The sequence below is a fragment of the Mytilus galloprovincialis genome, chromosome 2, assembly GCF_965363235.1.
Source record: "Mytilus galloprovincialis chromosome 2, xbMytGall1.hap1.1, whole genome shotgun sequence".
In the NCBI taxonomy this organism is placed as follows: domain Eukaryota; kingdom Metazoa; phylum Mollusca; class Bivalvia; order Mytilida; family Mytilidae; genus Mytilus; species Mytilus galloprovincialis.
This window is the reverse complement of record NC_134839.1, coordinates 107854747-107875486: the sequence shown is the minus strand read 5'-3', so window position 1 is coordinate 107875486 and position 20740 is coordinate 107854747. Positions and strand designations below refer to the sequence as shown.

The 20740-nt window shown below is 30.5% G+C and overlaps 1 protein-coding gene across 1 annotated transcript in view; it reads left to right on the top strand.

Annotated features, from left to right (window-relative positions):
- LOC143065307 (26S proteasome regulatory subunit 8) overlaps positions 1–19146 on the top strand; it is a 32255-nt gene extending 13109 nt beyond the window's left edge. The window contains exons 10-13 of the mRNA XM_076238810.1: positions 2187–2285; positions 3260–3370; positions 4863–4949; positions 19017–19146. Coding sequence (XP_076094925.1) covers positions 2187–2285; positions 3260–3370; positions 4863–4949; positions 19017–19070 — 351 coding nt within the window. The 3' untranslated portion in view covers positions 19071–19146. The remainder of the gene's footprint in view (positions 1–2186; positions 2286–3259; positions 3371–4862; positions 4950–19016) is intronic.
- The last annotated feature ends 1594 nt before the right edge of the window (positions 19147–20740 follow it).

The following is a 20740-nucleotide window of genomic DNA, read 5'->3' as shown; positions in this document are numbered from 1 at the left end:
GCTCACCTGGCCTAAAAGGCCATGTGAGCTTTTCTCATCACTTGGCGTCCGTCGTCGTCGTCGTCGTCGTCGTCGTCGTTAACAATTTTTCAAACATCTTCTCCTCTGAAACTACTGAATGGATTTGAATGAAACTTAAAATGATTGTTCCTTAGATTATCCTGCACAATGTGTGTGCTTCGATTTTTGATCCGTCAAAAAACATGGCCGCCGTTACTTAAAATAGAACATAGGGGTCAAATGCAGTTTTTGGCTTATATCTCAAAAACGGAAGCATTTAGAGCAAATCTGACATGGGGTAAAAATGTTCATTAGGTCAAGATCTATCAGCCCAGAAATTTTCAGATGAATCAAACAAACCATTGTTGGGTTGCTGCCACTTAATTGGTAATTTTAAGGAAATTTTGCAGTTTTTGGTCATTATCTTGAATATTATTATAGATGAAGATAAACTGTAAACAGCAAAAATGATCAGCAAAGTAAGATCTACAAATAGGTTAATATGACCAAAATTGTCAATTGACCCCTTAAGGGGTAAATGTCCTTTAATGACAATTTTTCACAATTTGTTCATCATATTTGCCAACTTTAAAAAATCTTCTCCTCTGAAACTACTGAATGGATTTGGATGAAACTTAGCATGATAGTTCCTTAGATTATCCTGCACAAAGTGTGTGCTTCGATTTTTGATCCGTCAAAAAACATGGCCGCCCTTACTTTAAATAGAACATAGGGTCAAATGCAGTTTTTGGCTTATATCTCAAAAACGAAAGCATTTAGAGCAAATCTGACATGGGGTAAAAATGTTCATTAGGTCAAGGTCTATCAGCCCTGAAATTTTCAGACGAATCAAACAAACTATTGTTGGGTTGCTGCCACTTAATTGGTAATTTTAAGGAAATTTTGCAGTTTTTGGTCATTATCTTGAATATCATTATAGATAAAGATAAACTGTAAACAGCAAAAATGATCAGCAAAGTAAGATCTACAAATAGGTTAATATGACCAAAATTGTCAATTGACCCCTTAAGGGGTAAATGTCCTTTAATGACAATTTTTCACAATTTGTTCATCATATTTGCTAACTTTAAAAAATCTTCTCCTCTGAAACTACTGAATGGATTTGGATGAAACTTAGCATGATAGTTCCTTAGATTATCCTGCACAAAATGTGTGCTTCAATTTTTGATCCGTCAAAAAACATGGCCGCCCTTACTTTAAATAGAACATAGGGGTCAAATGCAGTTTTTTGGCTTATATCTCAACAACGAAAGCATTTAGAGCAAATCTGACATGGGGGTAAAAATGTTCATTAGGTCAAGATCTATCAGCCCTGAAATTTTTAGACGAATCAAACAAACCATTGTTGGGTTGCTGCCACTTAATTGGTAATTTTAAGGAAATTTTGCAGTTTTTGGTCATTATCTTGAATATCATTATAGATAAAGATAAACTGTAAACAGCAAAAATGATCAGCAAAGTAAGGGACGACATCAAAAGTTCAATGAAGGATAAAAAACTTAATTCACATAGTTTTTTCACTGTCCCCCCAACCCCCCTCTTAACTTAATTTGGGAAAAATTGATTTACCCATAAAGATATGTGTAAAAATCAATGTCGAATAACCACATCTTGCATCAGTTCAACCCCCCACCCCCAAACTATTTGAATTAAGTTTTTTATCTTACATTGATCTTTTGATGTCGTCCCTAAGATCTACAAATAAGTTAAATATGACCAAAATTGTCAATTGACCCCTTAAGGGGTTATTGTCCTTTAATGACAATTTTTTCACAATTTGTTCATCATATTTGCTAACTTTAAAAAATCTTCTCCTCTAAAACTACTCAACCAAATTCAACCAAACTTCATTTGAATGATCAGTAGGGTGTATAAAATAAAGTTTATGTTTTATTTTCTATTTCGTCAAAAAACATGGCCGAAGGCATTGTTTACCAGGTGAGCGATTCAGGCTCTTGAGAGCCTCTTGTTTGTTAATTTTCATGATTTTGCATAAAAATGTTAGGAATAACGTACTAAGAATTTCAAAACTGCGTTTTAAAACAAATTGAATATTCATTTACTTATTGACAAGTTATAATACACCTGAATAACATCTAAATTGAAAATAATGTATTATCTTTTTCAGTAGTTATTGATTCAATAAAATGCATTTACATTTTTAGGTCATTATGGCAACAAACAGAATAGATATATTAGATTCTGCTTTATTACGACCTGGAAGAATTGACAGAAAAATAGAATTTCCACCACCAAACGAAGAAGTAAGAAAAACTTTTTAACAAAAACAAAATTATTTCATCTTACATTGAAAAGCTGGTTCCCAAAGTGATATATACACACAACGTAACTTGCTTCATTCTTATATTGAATAGCTGGTTCCCAAAGTGATATATACACACAAAGTAACTTGCTTTATTCTTACATTGAATAGCTGGTTCCCAAAGTGATATATACACACAACGTAACTTGCTTCATTCTTACATTGAAAAGCTGGTTCCCAAAGTGATATATACACACAACGTAACTTGCTTCATTCTTACATTGAAAAGCTGGTTCCCAAAGTGATATATACACACAACGTAACTTGCTTCATTCTTACATTGAATAGCTGGTTCCCAAAGTGATATATACACACAACGTAACTTGCTTCATTCTTACATTGAAAAGCTGGTTCCCAAAGTGATATATACACACAACGTAACTTGCTTCATTCTTACATTGAATAGCTGGTTCCCAAAGTGATATATACACACAACGTAACTTGCTTCATTCTTACATTGAATAGCTGGTTCCCAAAGTGATATATACACACAACGTAACTTGCTTCATTCTTACATTGAATAGCTGGTTCCCAAAGTGATATATACACACAACGTAACTTGCTTCATTCTTACAATGAATAGCTGGTTCCCAAAGTGATATATACACACAACGTAACTTGCTTCATTCTTACATTGAATAGCTGGTTCCCAAAGTGATATATATACACAAAGTAACTTGCTTCTCATTGGTTTAATATGCATTTTTTGTTCTTCAATCGAAATGTCAAAATACACATCTGTGACAAGGACATTTTTTGAGTTTTTTTTTAAAATTCCTTTATTTAATGATTGGTTAAATTATCATTTCAACACAGAATCCTAGAGTTGTTAAAGCTATAGAAGATTTATGTGGAAAAGAATACTTTGTATTAAAAAACCCACATGCAATTATGAAATGCTTGTTTAAATTTCAGGCCAGAGCAGATATCCTCAAAATTCACTCTAGAAAAATGAATTTAACTAGAGGAATTAATCTTAGAAAAATAGCAGAAATGATGCCTGGAGCTTCAGGTGCTGAGGTCAAGGTAAGCATAGAACATATTAATGTAGGACATGCTCATGGTCTGCATTTTACCTGATTTTCCAGTTAATGTGATGAAGTTTATGTTGATTTAAAACATATGAAAAGTACAGTAGTAACTTTATTTCTGTAGAACGCTACTTTGATTTCTCCAACTCAACATAGTTTTGATGAACATTCTATTAAACTAGAACTAGTAGTAATTCAATGCTTCACCGTCTTTATGAGAAGTCATAGTTCTTGTATATTATAATTCATTTGATATCAGTGGATAATGCAATAAAACCATTTAATTTAATACCCATCAAATTTCAAATCTTCATTAAAATAATTATCAGATGTGAAAACAAACAATTTTATTTGAACTCTAACAACTTTTCAACACTTGTTTTTTTGGCTTCACAAAATAGGCCTTATAAAGATAAAATTAAATTTGATTTTAAAATTTAAAGTTGATGTCTCTATCTGTTACAAGCATATAGACATTTGATAACACATAGAATTTGACTTTGTATATGTCAACGGGTAGGTATTTAGTACAAAGCAATCATGTATATGTACTTTTTATTTAGGGATGACATCAAAAAATCAATGAAGGATAAAAGAACTTAATTCAAATAATTTGGGGGTGGGGAGTTAAAATTGCTGCAAATTTTGTTGAATTGACTTGATTTTATATATATCCTTATTGGTCAATAAATTTTTCACAAATTAAGGTAAGAGGGAGTAGGGAGGTCAGTGAAATAACTATATGAATTAAGTTTTTTATCGTACATTGAACTTTTGATGTTGCCTTTACAGAACATGTTTTCAAATTTCTTGTATACTTTATGAAATCATAGTAAATGTGCAGAAATTTGCACAGATAAATGCTTGGAATAGAAGAAATTAAGTTGACTTTTTTTATTTGACATTCACATAAATGGGATATATCTTAAAGCTGTCCATGTTTGGAATTTCATAGATAAACATCTTTTTTTTCCACTAAAAACAACCTTAATGGAAAATGTTCATGATAGAATTTAACTTAGTTACTTAATTTTACAGATTTTTTTACATATGTCTATTTAAGCTCTTTTCAGAGTAGGCCCATTAGTAATACAATTCCAGAAGCATTTAAATCTTCTTACTTTTCTTTCAAAATAACAAAACACTCCAAGGAAAAGTGTCGTCTGCATCACAAGAAATCTAATTCTCTCGTCTGGAATTACTTTAATTTATATTATATGTATTGTCTACAACAGCTTAATGAAGAAAAGGTTTCTTACAATATCTAATTTTCTTAACTTCATTTCTTCCGAAAAACTTAATCATGTACAGATGTATTTTTAAAAACAGATTGATAAAGCTTTAGGGTTTGTAAAATTCAAAATGCCTCTATTTTACAATTTATAAGATTTTGTAATCATTTATTTGCGGTAGATATAGAAATAATCTAAATGAAAAACAACTATGCTTAAAACGTTAATTGATGAAATACATAATTGATATTGTAGGGAGTGTGCACAGAAGCAGGAATGTATGCTTTGAGAGAAAGAAGAGTACATGTCACACAAGAAGATTTTGAATTAGCTGTAGCTAAGGTTTGTTATTTGAGGATTGCACTAATAATTATTGACAGGGTGTTTCACAATTATAGTGGTATTATTGCAGCAATGATATCAATTATTGTTACAGTTAAATTAATGTTTGTCCCCATACAAGAATATTGTTAGAATTAAATTGATGTTTGTCCCCATACAAGAATACTGTTAGAGTTAAATTGATGTTTGTCCCCATACAAGAATATTGTTAGAATTAAATTGATGTTTGTCCCCATACAAGAATATTGTTAGAGTTAAATTGATGTTTGTCCCCATACAAGAATATTGTTAGAGTTGAATTAATGTTTATCCCCATACAAGAATATTGTTAGAGTTAAATTAATGTTTGTCCCCATACAAGAATATTGTTAGAGTTAAATTAATGTTTGTCCCCAATGGCCATACAAGAATACTGTTAGAGTTAAATTGATGTTTGTCCCCATACAAGAATATTGTTAGAGTTAAATTAATGTTTGTCCCCATACAAGAATATTGTTAGAATTAAATTGATGTTTGTCCCCATACAAGAATATTGTTAGAGTTAAATTAATGTTTATCCCCATACAAGAATATTGTTAGAGTTAAATTGATGTTTGTCCCCATACAAGAATATTGTTAGAGTTAAATTAATGTTTGTCCCCAATGGCCATACAAGAATACTGTTAGAGTTAAATTGATGTTTGTCCCCATACAAGAATATTGTTAGAGTTAAATTAATGTTTGTCCCCATACAAGAATATTGTTAGAGTTAAATTGATGTTTATCTCCATACAAGAATATTGTTAGAGTTAAATTGATGTTTGTCTCCATACAAGAATATTGTTAGAGTTAAATTGATGTTTGTCTCCATACAAGAATATTGTTAGAGTTAAATTGATGTTTATCTCCATACAAGAATATTGTTTGTTAGAGTTAAATTGATGTTTGTCTTCATACAAGAATATTGTTAGAGTTAAATTGATGTTTATCCCCATACAAGAATACTGTTAGAGTTAAATTGATGTTTGTCCCCATACAAGAATATTGTTAGAGTTAAATTAATGTTTATCTCCATACAAGAATATTGTTAGAGTTAAATTAATGTTTATCTCCATACAAGAATATTGTTAGAGTTCAATTGATGTTTGTCTCCATACAAGAATATTGTTAGAGAAGAATATTGTTAGAGTTAAATTAATGTTTGTCTCCATACAAGAATATTGTTAGAGTTAAATTGATGTTTGTCTCCATACAAGAATATTGTTAGAGTTAAATTGATGTTTGTCTCCATACAAGAATATTGTTAGAGTTAAATTAATGATTGTCTCCATACAAGAATATTGTTAGAGTTAAATTGATGTTTGTCTCCATACAAGAATATTGTTAGAGTTCAATTGATGTTTGTCTCCATACAAGAATATTGTTAGAGTTCAATTGATGTTTGTCCCCATACAAGAATATTTTTAGAGTTAAATTGATGTTTATCCCCATACAAGAATATTGTTAGAGTTAAATTAATGTTTGTCCCCATACAAGAATATTGTTAGAGTTAAATTAATGTTTGTCCCCAATGGCCATACAAGAATATTGTTAGAGTTAAATTAATGTTTGTCCCCATACAAGAATATTGTTAGATTTAAATTGATGTTTATCCCCATACAAGAATATTGTTAGAGTTAAATTAATGTTTGTCCCCAATGGCCATACAAGAATATTGTTAGAGTTAAATGAATGTTTGTCCCCATACAAGAATATTGTTAGAGTTAAATTAATGTTTTGTCCCCAATGGCCATATAAGAATATTGTTAGAGTTAAATTAATGTTTATCCCCATACAAGAATACTGTTAGAGTTAAATTAATGTTTGTCCCCATACAAGAATATTGTTAGTGTTAAATTGATGTTTATCCCCATACAAGAATTTTGTTAGAGATAAATTAATGTTTATCCCCATACAAGAATATTGTTAGAGTTAAATTGATGTTTGTCTCCATACAAGAATATTGTTAGAGTTAAATTGATGTTTATCCCCATACAAGAATATTGTTAGAGTTAAATTAATGTTTGTCCCCAATGGCCATACAAGAATATTGTTAGAGTTAAATTAATGTTTATCCCCATACAAGAATATTGTTAGAGTTAAATTAATGTTTTGTCCCCAATGGCCATACAAGAATATTGTTAGAGTTAAATTAATGTTTATCCCCATACAAGAATACTGTTAGAGTTAAATTAATGTTTGTCCCCATACAAGAATATTGTTAGAGTTAAATTGATATTTATCCCCATACAAGAATATTGTTAGAGATAAATTAATGTTTATCCCCATACAAGAATATTGTTAGAGTTAAATTGATGTTTGTCTCCATACAAGAATATTGTTAGAGTTAAATTGATGTTTATCGTTAAATTAATGTTTGTCCCCATACAAGAATATTGTTAGAGTTAAATTGATGTTTATCCCCATACAAGAATATTGTTAGAGATAAATTAATGTTTATCCCCATACAAGAATATTGTTAGAGTTAAATTGATGTTTGTCTCCATACAAGGATATTGTTAGAGTTAAATTGATGTTTATCCCCATACAAGAATATTGTTAGAGTTAAATTGATGTTTGTCCCCATACAAGAATATTGTTAAAGTTAAATTAATGTTTGTCTCCATACAAGAATATTGTTAGAGTTAAATTAATGTTTGTCCCCAATGGCCATACAAGAATATTGTTAGAGTTAAATTAATAATGTTTATCCCCATACAAGAATATTGTTAGAGTTAAATTAATGTTTGTTCCCAATGGCCATACAAGAATATTGTTAGAGTTAAATTAATGTTTATCCCCATACAAAAATACTGTTAGAGTTAAATTGATGTTTGTCTCCATACAAGAATATTGTTAGAGTTAAATTGATGTTTATCCCCATACAAGAATATTGTTAGAGTTAAATTAATGTTTGTCCCCAATGGCCATACAAGAATATTGTTAGAGTTAAATTAATGTTTATCCCCATACAAGAATATTGTTAGAGTTAAATTAATGTTTTGTCCCCAATGGCCATACAAGAATATTGTTAGAGTTAAATTAATGTTTATCCCCATACAAGAATACTGTTAGAGTTAAATTAATGTTTGTCCCCATACAAGAATATTGTTAGAGTTAAATTGATATTTATCCCCATACAAGAATATTGTTAGAGATAAATTAATGTTTATCCCCATACAAGAATATTGTTAGAGTTAAATTGATGTTTGTCTCCATACAAGAATATTGTTAGAGTTAAATTGATGTTTATCCCCATACAAGAATATTGTTAGAGTTAAATTAATGTTTGTCCCCAATGGCCATACAAGAATATTGTTAGAGTTAAATTAATGTTTATCCCCATACAAGAATATTGTTAGAGTTAAATTAATGTTTTGTCCCCAATGGCCATACAAGAATATTGTTAGAGTTAAATTAATGTTTATCCCCATACAAGAATACTGTTAGAGTTAAATTAATGTTTGTCCCCATACAAGAATATTGTTAGAGTTAAATTGATATTTATCCCCATACAAGAATATTGTTAGAGATAAATTAATGTTTATCCCCATACAAGAATATTGTTAGAGTTAAATTGATGTTTGTCTCCATACAAGAATATTGTTAGAGTTAAATTGATGTTTATCGTTAAATTAATGTTTGTCCCCATACAAGAATATTGTTAGAGTTAAATTGATGTTTATCCCCATACAAGAATATTGTTAGAGATAAATTAATGTTTATCCCCATTCAAGAATATTGTTAGAGTTAAATTGATGTTTGTCTCCATACAAGGATATTGTTAGAGTTAAATTGATGTTTATCCCCATACAAGAATATTGTTAGAGTTAAATTGATGTTTGTCCCCATACAAGAATATTGTTAAAGTTAAATTAATGTTTGTCTCCATACAAGAATATTGTTAGAGTTAAATTAATGTTTGTCCCCAATGGCCATACAAGAATATTGTTAGAGTTAAATTAATAATGTTTATCCCCATACAAGAATATTGTTAGAGTTAAATTAATGTTTGTTCCCAATGGCCATACAAGAATATTGTTAGAGTTAAATTAATGTTTATCCCCATACAAAAATACTGTTAGAGTTAAATTAATGTTTGTCCCCATACAAGAATATTGTTAGAGTTAAATTAATGTTTATCCCCATACAAGAATATTGTTAGAGTTAAATTAATGTTTTGTCCCCAATGGCCATACAAGAATATTGTTAGAATTAAATTGATGTTTATCCCCATACAAGAATATTGTTAGAGTTAAATTGATGTTTATCCCCATACAAGAATATTGTTAGAGATAAATTAATGTTTATCCCCATACAAGAATACTGTTAGAGTTCAATTGATGTTTATCCCCATACAAAAATATTGTTAGAGTTCAATTGATGTTTGTCCCCATACAAGAATATTGTTAGAGTTCAATTGATGTTTGTCCCCATACAAGAATATTGTTAGAGTTAAATTGATGTTTGTCCCCATACAAGAATATTGTTAGAGTTAAATTAATGTTTATCTCCATACAAGAATATTGTTAGAGTTAAATTAATGTTTGTCCCCATACAAGAATATTGTTAGAGTTAAATAAATGTTTGTCTCCATACAAGAATATTGTTAGAGTTAAATTAATGTTTGTCCCCATACAAGAATATTGTTAGAGTTAAATTAATGTTTGTCCCCATACAAGAATATTGTTAGAGTTAAATTGATGTTTGTCCCCATACAAGAATATTGTTAGAGTTAAATTGATGTTTATCCCCATACAAGAATATTGTTAGAGTTAAATTAATGTTTGTCCCCATACAAGAATATTGTTAGAGTTAAATTGATGTTTGTCCCCATACAAGAATATTGTTAGAGTTAAATTGATGTTTATCTCCATACAAGAATATTGTTAGAGTTCAATTGATGTTTGTCCCCATACAAGAATATTGTTTTGGGGAAGTATTGATTTGCTCTACAGATTAGCCTGTATTACTTGCATTATATGATAAGTTTATACTTTATAAATTGGAAGCACAGTTAAACATTAATTTGTTGATTAATATGATTTTGTATATTTCTGAAAGAGATTACAAATGGAATTTATGCCTTCCTGTACTCAGATTATAGCTTTTCTAATGTTAAATACCATTCAAACTTAGTTTCAAAATGTTCACTTCACTTGATAAATGATGTCTGGTGATGAATAAAATATCCACTTGTAAAGAAAACTTGTATTCTAATTGTAAGTGAGAACAGATTTTGTTCAAGAGATTTAGTTCTGTTTAAATTTCTGATCAATTGGATAATGTTCATCAGTAAAAGTGCAAAGCCCGAAATAAATAAAGAGAGCTGTGAGACAAAGTAAAGCCAGAATATATCTAAACAAGCATATTGTTTTCTTACTTTTGGAAATAATTTAGTTAAGGTGGGAAAGAAGTCTAAAATAAAACTGATAGAATTTTTTCATACTTGCTAAAACTTAGTATATATTGATTTATGTTTAAATATAATAGAAATGATAGGTCTCCATACATTTTCTTAAGCTACACATTTTGTAGGGATTATACAGAAAAAAAAACATAATTGTGTGATTGGAAGCTAAAGTAAATGATTGAATTTTAAAATATTATACGAAAAGATAGCATTTAGAAAATGCTTTGAGAATATCAAAAGAAAAGATAAGGTCACCATACGTTTTTTCCAGCTTAAATAAAAAATAGGAAAATTCCATGTAGATTCCTTCAGAAAATGCAGTGTTTCAGAGTTATCTCCCCTTTAAGATGCCAATCCTAACATCAATAAAAATCAACAAAAAATGATCTACACCTGTAAACATATTAATATTTTTAAGTTATTATCTTATGAAATTTGTTCTCAGGAAAATTCACATTAGTTATCATCATTCTTGCATCAAATTTTGCTAACTTAATTGAAAATCTGGACTTAAGGTTCTATGTTTTTTACGATCAAAGAATGGCGAATGACACCCATACCATCTTAAAGGGTAATAAAAGCATTTTCTTTAGTACCATCTTCCGTATGGTAAAGTTGGATATGTATGACAGCTTGTTTCAAAGATGAGACATGTTTGGCTAAATTTTCTGGGTAACTTCTCACAGACCAGTGATAAAAGGTCAACTTTGATTGGTAATAAGAATCATTGTAAGATGTTAATGTCTAAAAAACAGTTCATCTGACCTTGACCTCATTTTCAAAGTTATAGAACCATTGCAGGATGTACATGTCTACCATTTCACTGTTCATTGATCTACATTAAATTCTAAGCTTGATATTATTTCATGGATTAGAAATCAAGGTTAAAGTTACATAGTCAAAACAGTATCTCTGATACTAATCTATAACCATTAGGGCAAATATATACAGTGTGTGAAATACATGTCTGTCAGGCAGAGTTCATCTGACCTTGACATCATTTTTATGGTTCATCAGTCAATATTTAGATTTTGTTGTTTGATCTGTCTCTCAGTTACTATTAGCAGTAGGACTATTATGTTTTGTGTAGGGAATGATTGTAATATGTACACGTCTGTTTGGCATGGTCCATCTGACCTTGACCTCATTTTCATAGAATATTGATAATGTTTAGTTTCTGTGATACTTTTAGTAAAACATCATATTACAGACTCTCAACATGAGTTAAATAATAAGTCCTACAAGCGAGACATTTCATTGTGTGCCTGTTAAAAGAGTAATGGACTTATAACTATAAATTACACAATGTATACACAGAAATGTTTATTGTAAGTGCTCTCATATGTACAATTCCTGCCAGATTTTTATGAAACTTATCATGCTTATATCGTAGGTTTATTTCAAATAATGTCTCATACAATGTTTGGCCAATTTAAAAATTCAGTGCAAAACAGTGTAAGAAATATTTTGAAAAGAGTTATGCCCCTTGAAAATAACTAATTAAATTGGTAATTGCATTGCATTTTCACCTTTCATTTCTTTTACATTTATAAAAAGTTTTAAAGAAAAAAAGTGTTTGGTTAGTTATCTCCTTGGATAGATAAACTATATGCAATTTGCAACCCTGTTCTATTTTTCAAGGGGCATTGGCTGTCAAATTCATGTTCACCAATTTAATATATAAATACTAAAATGTATATCCAAAATATCAAAGTCTATAATAAACAATTAACAAGTCATGGCCTCAATAAAATGTATCTTCGTTTTGTGTGTATTTTATTCTAGACACCATCTGGTTGACTATCAAGTTGACCTCTGAAGTCAGTAGACGGTCACATAAGCAATATTAGAATAAATATAGATAGCTAACACATGCAATTGTTTAATTTTGTGTTATAGATTAAAAGTACATGTTAGGCCACACCAATTTAATTTCTTGTTCTATGGATTTTTGGACTCCAAAATTTGGGGCGAGCGAGCGATTTGAAAATTTTAATTAAAAAATATTTAATTTGCAAATTTTTGAGGCGAAGCTTGAAAAGTAAAGGCGAGCAATTATAATTTTTTTTTGTAAACATAAAATAATAGGTTTTGACAATATTAAAACTTGATTTATCACTTGTACTTTGACATTTCTTTAATTTCTGAAGTATTTTTTCCCTGTTTACCAAGAAATAATTAAATCTGGTCTATGTATGTGTGACTGACAATGAGACAATTCTCATCCAAATCATAATCAGTTTGGGGGCAACCCCTTAATGTTATAAATATCCCTTTTACATGTTTTATGAGTGATCAATATAAGTTATAATATATTTGTTTGTACAAAAGGGCTCATATTTTCTCATAGAACTATATATCTATCTGGTATTAAATGGTCAAAACATGTCCAAGAATTTAGTAATATTCCTGGACTTTAACCATGTTAACACATTTACTTTAACAGTTTAATATTATTCAAAATAAGTGGACCCCTCTTTTAGAAAAATTTGTTTAAAATATGATGTAACTCTCCTCTTTTTGAGTACAAAATTCTAAGTGTTCAAAGGTTTTGTATAGAAGAACTATACAAATCCTTGGTATTTCTATTTTCTTTTCTACATCAGTGAAATGACCCCTTGTCAGAGGGAGGGTTGTTCTCAACCTGATAATAAACAAACACAGGTCAAAGTACGGCCTTTTACACAGGGCTTTGATACAGACCAGACAGCAAGCTATAAAGGACCCCAAAATTATTAGCGTGCACAATTCGAACAGGAAAACCAACGATCTAATTTATATATCCAAACGGGAAAATACCAATGAACAACATCAACAAACGATAACTGCTGAACGACATGCTCCTGAATCAATCAGGACAGGTGCATAAACATGCAGCGGCTATGGATAGTTTTGTTTCGCCAGCATACAATATAATTGCAGTTGAAGGCAAATCCTTCAGAAGTTCTTTGTTCTTTATTCAAACAACGAACATTTTTTGATAGGGAATATAAGTAAGGGGGAAAGAAACCAATTTTTTGTTCTTCACGGAAATACCCGCTATTATAAATTTTTATCGGAGCACTCCAGGTTTCATGCTGAAACAAATATTCTCACAGATATGTACACAGTGTGGTGGGGTGCTTTTATGTTTAAAATCGTTATATACAGGTTAGACTGTGATTTAACAAATGTTGATATATTTTTATAATATTTACAAAAAAAAAAAACGGTGGGGGAAATGGACATGTTTACAATTCCGGATGCGGGAAGCGGGAATGTAAAAAAAATAAAAAAATTTTGTTTTGAAAAAAATAGGTGCGGGCGGGTCCGTCGAACAAGGGATCAAATTGGTGTGGCCTTAACAATCGTATAAGAATGACTTTTTGTAAATGGAATCAGTCAATCAAATTATTTACCTTGGTTTCACTTTCAATGTTGACTTCTTTTCCTTTTAATAACTAAACATGTATAATTCATGTGTTATCCATCTCTAGCTAAGGGGTTTAGTTAAATTGAAGGTCACATGAATATGTATTCAATGAGGTCAAAATATTCACTTGGAAACGAATAATTCATTATAGATGTTTCTTAGCTTATTTTGATTAAATTGAACCATCTTACTGCTAAAAGAGAATTATTACTTTACTGTTTTACTTTCAAAAATGATTGAAGAAAAAAATCATATTTAAATGTTTTATATATCTTGAAGCTAGTGCCCCTTTGACATAAATCATAAACTTAAATGATGATATATATTTTGTTATGAAATGTTAATTTTAGTCATAGCCATGTAGTTCAGCTGTCGACTGTTTTTTTTCTCCAACTTTGGCTTATTTTTACAGTGTCACATTTATTATTCTTTTTTTTATACTACAAGTGAATAAGTGAATTGAAGTGATCAATGTAACCTAGTATAGGTTATAGAAACAGTATAAATGACAATTTCTTAATTTAAAAAAAAGCTAGTTATTAGTTGACCTGAACATCCTTAAAGTCTACAGATTTACAATTTAAAATGTATCGTTGATTTAAAAAGTGATACAAAACAATTTGATTGGACTTGCCCTTTTGGCTTATGTAGCTAAAAGAAGTTGTACTGCAATAATCAGTAGACATATTTCAATTTTCACTTCTTGAAAAAAAAAATGCAGATTAGTAAACAAGAGTTTTTATACGACCGCAAAAATTTTAATTTTTTGGTCGTATATTGCTATCACGTTGGCGTCGTTGTCTGCGTCGTCGTCGTTGTCCGAATACTTTTAGTTTTCGCACTCTAACTTTAGTAAAAGTGAATAGAAATCAATGAAATTTTAACACATGGTTTACGACCACAAAAGGAAGGTTGGGATTGATTTTGGGAGTTTTGGTCCCAATATTTTAGGAATTAGGGGCCAAAAAGGGCCCAAATAAGCATTTTCTTGGTTTTCGCACTATAACTTTAGTTTAAGTAAATAGAAATCTATGAAATTTTGACACAAGGTTTATGACCACAAAAGGAAGGTTGGGATTGATTTTGGGAGTTTTGGTTCCAACAGTTTAGGAATTAAGGGCCAAAAAAGGGCCCAAATAAGCATTATTCTTGGTTTTCGCACAATAACTTTAGTATAAGTAAATAGAAATCAATGAAATTTTAACACAAAGTTTATGACCACAAAAGGAAGGTTGGGATTGATTTTTGGAGTTGAGGTCACAACAGTTTATGAATTAGGAGCCAACAAGGGGCCCAAATAAGCATAATTTTTGGTTTTTGCACCATAACTTTAGTATAAGTAAATAGAAATCTATGAAATTTAAACACAAGGTTTATGACCATAAAAGGAAGGTTGGGTTTGATTTTGGGAGTTTTGGTCCTAACAGTTTAGGAATAAGGGGCCCAAAGGGTCCAAAATTGAAATTTGTGTGATTTCATCAAAAATTGAATAATTGGGGTTCTTTGATATGCCGAAATCTAACTATGTATGTAGATTCTTAATTTTTGGTCCCATTTTCAAATTGGTCTACATTAAGGTCCAAAGGGTCCAAAATTAAACTTAGTTTGATTTTAACAAAAATTGAATCCTTGGGGTTCTTTGATATGCTGAATTTAAAAATGTACTTAGATTTTTAATTATTGGCCTAGTTTTCAAGTTGGTCCAAATGGGGGTCCAAAATTAAACTTTGTTTGATTTCATCAAAAATTGAATAAATGGGTTCTTTGATATGCCAAATCTAACTGTGTATGTAGATTCTTAATTTTTGGTCCAGTTTTCAAATTGGTCTACATTAAGGTCCAAAGGGTCCAAAATTAAACTAAGTTTGATTTTAACAAAAATTAAATTCTTGGGCTTATTTGATATGCTTTATCTAAATATGTACTTTGATTTTTGATTATGGGCCCAGTTTTCAAGTTGGTCCAAATCAGGATTCCATATCAAGTCTTGTGCAATAGCAAGAAATTTTCAATTGCACGCACAATAGCAAGAAATATCTAATTGCACAATATTGTGCATTAGCAATTAATTTTCAATTGGAGTTATCTTTCTTTGTCCAGAATAGTAGTTGATAATATATGTTGGAAATTTGCCAGACATGACTATGATGTCATTTTCTATTTTTATTTGCCAATAACTTTATGTAAATAACTTCATTGGAAATTTGCCAATATAAAATGTTGCTGATGAAGCTTTTTTTCCTTATCTTATCTAAAATGTTTTTAGATAATGTATGTTGGACATTTGCCAGACATGACTATGATGTCATTTTCTATTTTTATTTGCCAATAACTTTATGTAAATAACTTCATTGGAAATTTGCCAATATAAAATGTTGCTGATGAAGCTTTTTTTCCTTATCTTATCTAAAATGTTTTTAGATAATGTATGTTGGACATTTGCCAGACATGACTATGATGTCATTTTCTATTTTTATTTGCCAATAACTTTATGTAAATAACTTCATTGGAAATTTGCCAATATAAAATGTTGCTGATGAAGTTTTTTTTATTGTTTTATACAATAAACAATGTATATTCACTTTTACTACCAACCAATCTTTACCATTCAGTGATAACAAGCACTTTATTTTACATTTTAATATTTTATGATGTATTAAAAAGAGTAGTTATTGTTGCAAACTCCATTAGAAATTTGAATTGATATCAGTTTTGGAAAAAGGGAAACGGGGATGTGAAAAAAAGGGGGGGGGTTAAATTTTTCTCATTTCAGATTTCATAAATAAAAAGAAAATTTCTTCAAACATTTTTTTGAGAGGATTAATATTCAACAGCATAGTGAATTGCTCAAAGGCAAAAAAAAATTTTTAAGTTCATTAGACCACATTCATTCTGTGTCAGAAACCTATGCTGTGTCAACTATTTAATTTTAGATTTAAAAAGTTTGAAGAAGAAATCTTTAATTGATTTGTAAAATCTTGACATTTGTTTTGTGTAAAAAAAAAACCATGTAATGTCAAAAATTTGATCACAATCCAAATTCAGAGCTGTATCACGCTTGAATATTTTGTCCATACTTGCCCCAGTTGTTCAGGGTTCGACCTTTGCGGTCGTATAAAGCTGTGCCCTGCGGAGCACCTGGTCTTACTTTGATTTCCATATTTTAACTAATATTTTACTTTTTTAGAAATTTAATCAAATTTCTCCATATCTTTGTTTTGGTTTATATAGATCAGATATATTAAGTTTCTTTGTATATCTAGAACATTTGTCTGCTGGAATAGATTAAGGTTAAAATAAGAGCAGGAGTTTTTCAGTTTCTGACAGATCAATTACTGAAATGTAACTTGTATCTTGGATGTCAGTTTCAATGTTGTAAAACAAATTGATATCAATTTTCCAGTATTTACATTATCAGAAAATCCATACTGCCAAATGGATAACAACCACTAAATAAACACAAATACAAAAGCAAAATGTGCTGCAATAATTGTATGTATTTGAAACCCAATTGTAATTTTGTCATATTATTGATGTTCATTTTAAAGATTTGTATTCATACCACAGACAACTTACATTTAGGTCGAAATTCTGTCCTGTCAAAATTGTTGAGAAATTTTGATGGATGGTGAAAGAATAGTAATGGACATGTCCTAATGATGTATGAGAATAATAATGAGTAAACAAATTACAGATATATAATACTAATTACTTGTCTAGTAACATTCTAATTGGGGGGTACATTTAAAGATACATCATGTATATTGTAGTGATACATTGACACCTGACAATAAGGTCTACCACTTAAGTTCTTTAAACCTCAAATTACATAATGGATTTTAGTTTTTGCTATCTCAAATGCTTGAATTAAGCACAAATGTTGTGTCGATCCATCTTATAATCCTTTAAGTGTTCTGATGGAAATGGAAATTCTTCCTCTTACATGTTTCTTAAGAAAACTCCAGGCATCACTTTGATGGATACTGTATAACAGAAGAATGAAGATCCTTAAAAACTGAAATATTTTGAAATGCCCGGAGCTGATTAAAATAATTGTTGTATTTTATTCACAAGACTAAGGCCTTTGGTGGTTGAGTAGTGTAAGAAGTTCATCTATTTTATCACTATCCTGTTAACACTTGTGTTGTGAGTTCCAATCCTGCATATATATGGCAGGTGAATAGGACTTCAGTCTAAATTGATATGGATTGTCAGTGGCATTAAAGGACAATCAATCAATCTATATTGATTTTTCTTTTGCCTATCGTTGATCCTATTCTCCTTACACTTACCTGTCTGATATTTGACATAAGGGTGAGCCTATGGTGACCTATAGTTGTTAATGTCTGTGTCATTTTGGTGTTTTGTGGATAGTTGTCTAATTGGCAATCATACCACATCTTCTTTTTTATACCTTCACAAAAATGTGTTCTGCAATATAAGGAACAACAGGACTATGACCCTTTATGTCAAGGTCTTTATAGTTTTGAGCTAGCATCGCTATATTAATTCCAACGATTTGAAGTAAGGACAGAATTCTATAAAATAAATTTAATATGTTTGGCTTGTGGTTTTAACACCGTTAGTTAGGAGATAACTGTATTGTATTTTAAGCTCCGACGGCATCAATTGGGGATTTGATGGTCGCAAATTAAGTTTACTAGCGACGCATTAGCGGAGACAGTAAACGGGTATTTGCGACCATCAAATCCCAAATTGATGCTGTCGGAGCTTAAAATACAATATTGTTATCTCCATTCTAATGAAACTGACAGAAAACAACGTTAAAACATGTATTTAAAATCTGTCATATGCCGTCTGCGCTTGCGCGTACGTCCCATAGCATCAATTGTCAATTGATGCCATGTAAGAAAGTGACGTTATCCAATCAAAATGAACGTTACAAACGTTGTTGCATTAGAAATGTTGTGTCTCATACTAAAAAATACTGATTGATATTTATCCCCAATTATTAAGTTATTGATTTATTTTTTGCCATAAACTTGCCACATTTGTTGTCTTTTGAAAGAGACTGAAGATATATGGCATGTGACATGTGGCTGTTTATGTTTTATCACATCATGATTTATATTTATATTTTGGTCAAATTGATATTTATTTTAAATTTAGAATCATCCAGGTAAGGAATGCATGTGTATCACCATAAAATAGATTGTATATATTATGTAAAAGAAATGTAAACTTGATGTTTCTATCATTACAGGTTATGCAGAAAGATTCTGAGAAGAATATGTCCATCAAGAAACAATGGAAGTAGTGCTAATAGACATATACATAACTTTATCTCTGATATCATTTGTCATTTAGGTCAGAATTAAACATGTTCCACATTGTTTACTGTGTTCCTGTGCTGATAAGTCTCAGGTTGACATTTGACCAGTTTTATATGCTGTTCTTTATACACAAGATAAAGGTTCCATGACATGAAACAATATTGAATATCAATGTTTCAGTAATATTTGGAATGGAGGGATATGTGGTAGTTAATTCATAAAACATTACAATATTAAATGCCAAAACGAAAAAAAAGATTTTATTGTTGTTCTTCATTTTAAAGATGTATTAAGGACATCTTACATGGAGCAAAGCTCATATCTGATTGCAAATTCAAAACTGTCTGAAAGTGGAATGCTAGACTTTATTACCAAATGTTGATTATGCTACATTTGTGCGTTGAAGAACATTGGTGAGGGCTAATATAACCGAATTACATAGTGTTTATGTAACATTTGTGCAATAACAGGTAAAGAGATATCAATCAAATACTGTCATAGTTTTATCAGCAATCTTAACATAAATTACAAACATTAAGTCAACCAAAGGCTACATAACCAGACAAAACATATGAATAGGATGGACTGCATAACAGATTTAACCTCCTAACAGTCAAAATGAGGAATTATACACACAAAAAGTTCATTCTCATAATTCAATCTTCATGAATTAATAAAAAAAAGCAAGCATACACTTCTTTCATGAAAAAATTGACAGAACAAGAAATCTGTGTAGGAAGTGTCATTCTGAAAAGGAGAGCTGTTAATTATTTGATTCAAAGAGTCCAAACAAAGTTTGTGAAACGCTATGGTAAATGTTAGGTCAATATGACTTTTATACAGTATGGTCGGCCACTGTGTGTCAGTATGATGGTTTTCTAGCAAGATCACTCTATCAGTATGACAACTATGTCAATCTATAACCAATCTTGTTGGTATCACAGAGGTCTGACTGTTTGTCAAGCTTGGCCACCAAGTCAATCTATTACACATATGTAGACATTGCAGAGATGTCTAGCATGGCCATTATGTTAGTATAACTGTTTGTCGAGCTTGGCCTCTAAGTAAATCTATTACACGTTTTGTAGGCATCACAGAGGTCTGACTGTTTGTCACTATGTCACTATGTCAGTATGACTGTTTGTCGAGTTTGTCCACTGTGTCAATCTATTACACATTTCGTAGGCATCACCGAGATCTGACTGGGTCTAGCTAGGCCACTATGTCAGTATGACTGTTTGTCGAGTTTGTCCACTGTGTCAATCAATTACACATTTCGTAGACATCACAAAGGTCTGACTATTTGTTTAGATAGGCCACTGTGTCAATCAATTACACATTTCATAGGCATCACAGAGGTATGGCTGTTTGTCTAGCTAGGCCACTATGTAAATCTATTACACGCTTTGTAGGCATCACAGAGGGTTGACTGTTTGTCTAGCTAGGCCAATATGTCAGTATGACTGTTTGTCGAGCTTGGCCACTGTCAATCTATTACACGTTCAATAGGCATCACATAGATCTGACTGTTTGTCTAGCTAGGGCACTTTGTCAGTATTGTATGCATCATAGGTATGACTGTTGAGCATGTCAATCTATAGCAAGTCTTGAAGGCATCTTAGAGGTATGACTTTATGTCAGTATGACTGTTTGT